This window comes from Cynoglossus semilaevis, chromosome 17 (genome assembly GCF_000523025.1).
Source record: "Cynoglossus semilaevis isolate Cse_v1.0 chromosome 17, Cse_v1.0, whole genome shotgun sequence".
In the NCBI taxonomy this organism is placed as follows: Eukaryota; Metazoa; Chordata; class Actinopteri; order Pleuronectiformes; family Cynoglossidae; genus Cynoglossus; species Cynoglossus semilaevis.
Window position 1 is genome coordinate 508697 of NC_024323.1, and position 3553 is coordinate 512249.

The 3553-nt window shown below is 38.5% G+C and overlaps 1 protein-coding gene across 2 annotated transcripts in view; it reads right to left on the minus strand.

Annotated features, from left to right (window-relative positions):
- Nucleotides 1–2508: 2508 nt before the first annotated feature.
- Nucleotides 2509–3553, minus strand: part of LOC103392531 (RNA binding protein fox-1 homolog 3-like) — a 35898-nt gene continuing 34853 nt past the window's right edge. For both annotated transcript variants that reach the window (XM_008329157.3, XM_008329158.3), the window contains one exon: nt 2509–3128. In XM_008329157.3, the coding sequence (XP_008327379.1) occupies nt 3126–3128 (3 nt within the window). In that variant the 3' untranslated portion in view covers nt 2509–3125. The remainder of the gene's footprint in view (nt 3129–3553) is intronic.

A 3553-nucleotide genomic window follows, 5' to 3' on the forward strand; every position in this document is an offset into this window, starting at 1 on the left:
GGAAGAAAAGATAGAGAGAAATGGAAGGGGGGCATGAGTAGGTTATGGTATGGTTGTAATTTTTGCCATATCGAGGTATTTTACAGCAATGTAAAAAAAAAAAAAACTAAAAGTAGCTTTGTTTACCTAGAGGAGCATCTCATCTCATCATAGCATCTCTCAGCATCTCCCCTTGTGTGTCAGCCACCTGTGCATTGAATTTCCATTCATAATTAGAATGTACAGTATTTTTACATTGTTTTTTTCATGGTAGTGCATTTCATTTATTTACGTCATATGTATGTCTTTCCGTTACACAACTCTCGGAACCGCAACTACCGCGACAAAGAGGGATCACTGTACGTACAAAATAACTAGGGTTAACCAATAATATTAAAGGACGGCCGTTATCATACAGAATGATAACAAATTTCAAAATTTGCATATTCAATTTTGCCCTGAGTTTGTGTATCGGGTACATACTCGTTGAATACATCATCGAGGGCAACTCGAGTTTTTCTTTTGAGCAGAATTTGCAGAGCAAGTAGAACGACATTTTCCCACTTTTTTTTCCCGAGTTTACGTGAGCCATGCATTTTGAATTTTGCAGTGGAATTTCCTTCGTTGTTGTTGTGAGACTAAATCGACTGAACGTTTGTGTTGTTAGACCTTGTAGAGCGTAGATTTGTGTGCATAGATTTTCCAAAGCAAGTGGAGGGAAAAAAAAAAAAAAGGGGAAAGAGAGTTTTTCAAAGGATTGTAGAAATCAATCGTGCCATACAAAATACACACTCGCGTGTCAGTAAACATATGTTGTTGAGAGGATGGGCAGGGGCCAGGTGGCGATGTGTTTCAGAGAGAGATAGAGAGAGAGAGAGATAGAGAGAGAGAGAGGTATCCTAATAAGTGTAAACTCTAAAGTCAATTTAATGGCTATGTTTATAAAAAAAATAAACATATTCAAAGGACTTTGACGGTCGTTTATATTACCGAACCAATAACGTTTGGATGGTTTTCAAACAAAGTTTGCAGCAACACTTATTCACACCCAATTTTTTTTTTTTTTTTTTTTACAGCTTTTAATTGGACAAAATATTTGTTCCCTGCCACATATAAAGGTCCAGTGTGCAGCAACCATAGAAATACAGTGGTTAACATCACGGACCCCATCCCACACTATATTGTAAGGATACGAGGAGAAGAAAAATATAGCAAATATAAACTTTTAAAAGAATAATTTTGTGCGCTATAATACATTTGCAGGGTGATTATGTATCCATTTTTATGTGTCGTGGCCTCCTGTGTTTAAGAAAGAAGCAAAAACGTTACGAGTTGAGTTTATGAAGTTCATCAACAAAATAAACACATACTTATATTTACATTTTTTTTACACACATTCAAGTCACGGGGGATTTAACATTTGCCTATAAATTCTTTTGAAACGGTTGCTCACTGGACCTTTAAACTATGAAACGAACGTAAGAATGCACACAATTTTTTTAAAAAGCATCGCTGTTGGGTGGGCTTTGATATATTTAAGAAGGTCTGTTGTGTCTTAGACTCATCTTGGTTTGGTTAATACACCTTTTGTACAATGCTTTCTTCTGTTATAATTTGATACATGGATAGATATCAGTACCGCATTTTCCGGACGATAAGTCGCACTTTTTTTTCCATCCTTTGCCTGGGCTTGCTACTTATACTCAGGTCTGATTTATATATTTGAATATAATATTTCACTGACAGCCGCAAGAGGGCACTCTAGGCTCGTGTACCAGTATCTGCTATTCGTGTACTACTGAAAGATTTACATGTTCGTTATTTTCCCACTGACAGCCGCTAGAGGGCACTCTAGGCCTGGTGCACTCCTCTCCTGGAGCAATGTAAATACATTGTTTATGTTCACAATGACAGACAGCTAGAGTGCCCTCTAGCTGTCTGGTGCGACTTATAATCCGGAGTGTCCTATTGTCTGGAAAATATGGTCGATAAATTAGAAAAAAAATTCAACATCCTCGACGTCTGTATACATGTCATCATTGTGGCGTTGCAACTCGGACGGTCAACCAGTCCACACTTTAGTCCAAAGCTACAAAAAAAAAACAAAAACCTGGGTATTGGAGGGGTTTTGTTTTGACAAACTTGTCCATAGTTGAGGGAGCATTAACTGGGGGGGTGAGGTCGAGGGGCAGAATGGCAGAGGTTCATCGGAGTCTTTGTCCCCACTGCTCACCCCATGTTGTAAACCGGTGGCCCTACCACTGAGGGGTGGGGTGAAGTGTTCGGATGGGTGAGAGCAGTGGTTCTCTAACTTTTTCTACTCTGTACCACCTGAGAAAACATTGAGCTCTCTGAGTACCACCATGACGACCAACATTAGCTCGTTCCACGTTCAACTTGCAACTGATCCCGTGATTCCGTGCTGCCTGTGCTTACCTGAGCAACAGACTTGCACTGCAGCAAAAAAAACAAAAACAAAAAACCAAGTAAATAAATAAAATTATTACTATTTCGTAATCTCACAAGTAGCTACACATTTTTTTCCCTAAAATGTTGTTTATTACTTGTGCATGGTGTGTTTTAGATTTATTCAATTGAAAATGGAAATGTAAAAATATGAATTTTTCCCTCACGTACCACAAGAGAGCGCTCACGTACCACTGCAGTTTGAGAACCACTGGGTTAGAGGAAGTTACATAATATTACTGTAGCATATAGGAAGAGGGAGGACACTCAAAGTCACTTTAGAAGGCCAGAAAAGAGGTAGAAAAAGTTTTTCTTCCAAGGTGGGTGGAGAGAATAAAAAAAAAAGCAGAAAAATAAAAGAAGCAGGAGGAAAATACCAGCCATCATCGACTTCACCCACAGGAAGTACAGTAGAACAACGTAAATGTATGCTTCAGTCCCTGCTTTGTTATTTCATTATTTTTATACCTGGCCTATTTAAAAAATGCTCTTGGCTGGTTTTCGCGCTTCCTGCCATGGTCGGCTCCTCTTGCTGCGTCTCCCAACTCGCCCCTCACCTTTCCTTTACAGAACACCGCATTCACATCCTTTTCTGGCTTTTCCCTTGAAGCTAGATCTTCTGTCTGTAGTCAATCTCCAACCATCATAATGTTAGCACTGTTCCTCCATGTTGTTTGTATTTACTGGGAACAGGAGAAAAGCAGCAGAGAGGGATAAATGAACACGTGTTAGAATAAGTTTCTTATATGTCACAAAGAGAGAATAGCTTTTAAATTTAAGGGACATACTAGAAATGCTATTTTATAAAAAAAACAGTTTGAAATCTGTACATTATTTGAAGAATTTTACCAATTTTACCATGAGGTGTCACCTAACCTGAAACAAACATACCCACCCATCCAACCCACCCACCCACCCATCGACCCATCCATCTATCTATCTATCTATCCATCCATCCATCAATCTATCTATCTATCTCTCTCTCTCTCTCTCTCTATATATCTATCTATCTATCCATGTATCTATCTATCTATCTATCTTTCTATCTATCTATCTATCTATCTCTCTATCTATCTATCTATCTATCTATCTATCTATCTATCTATCT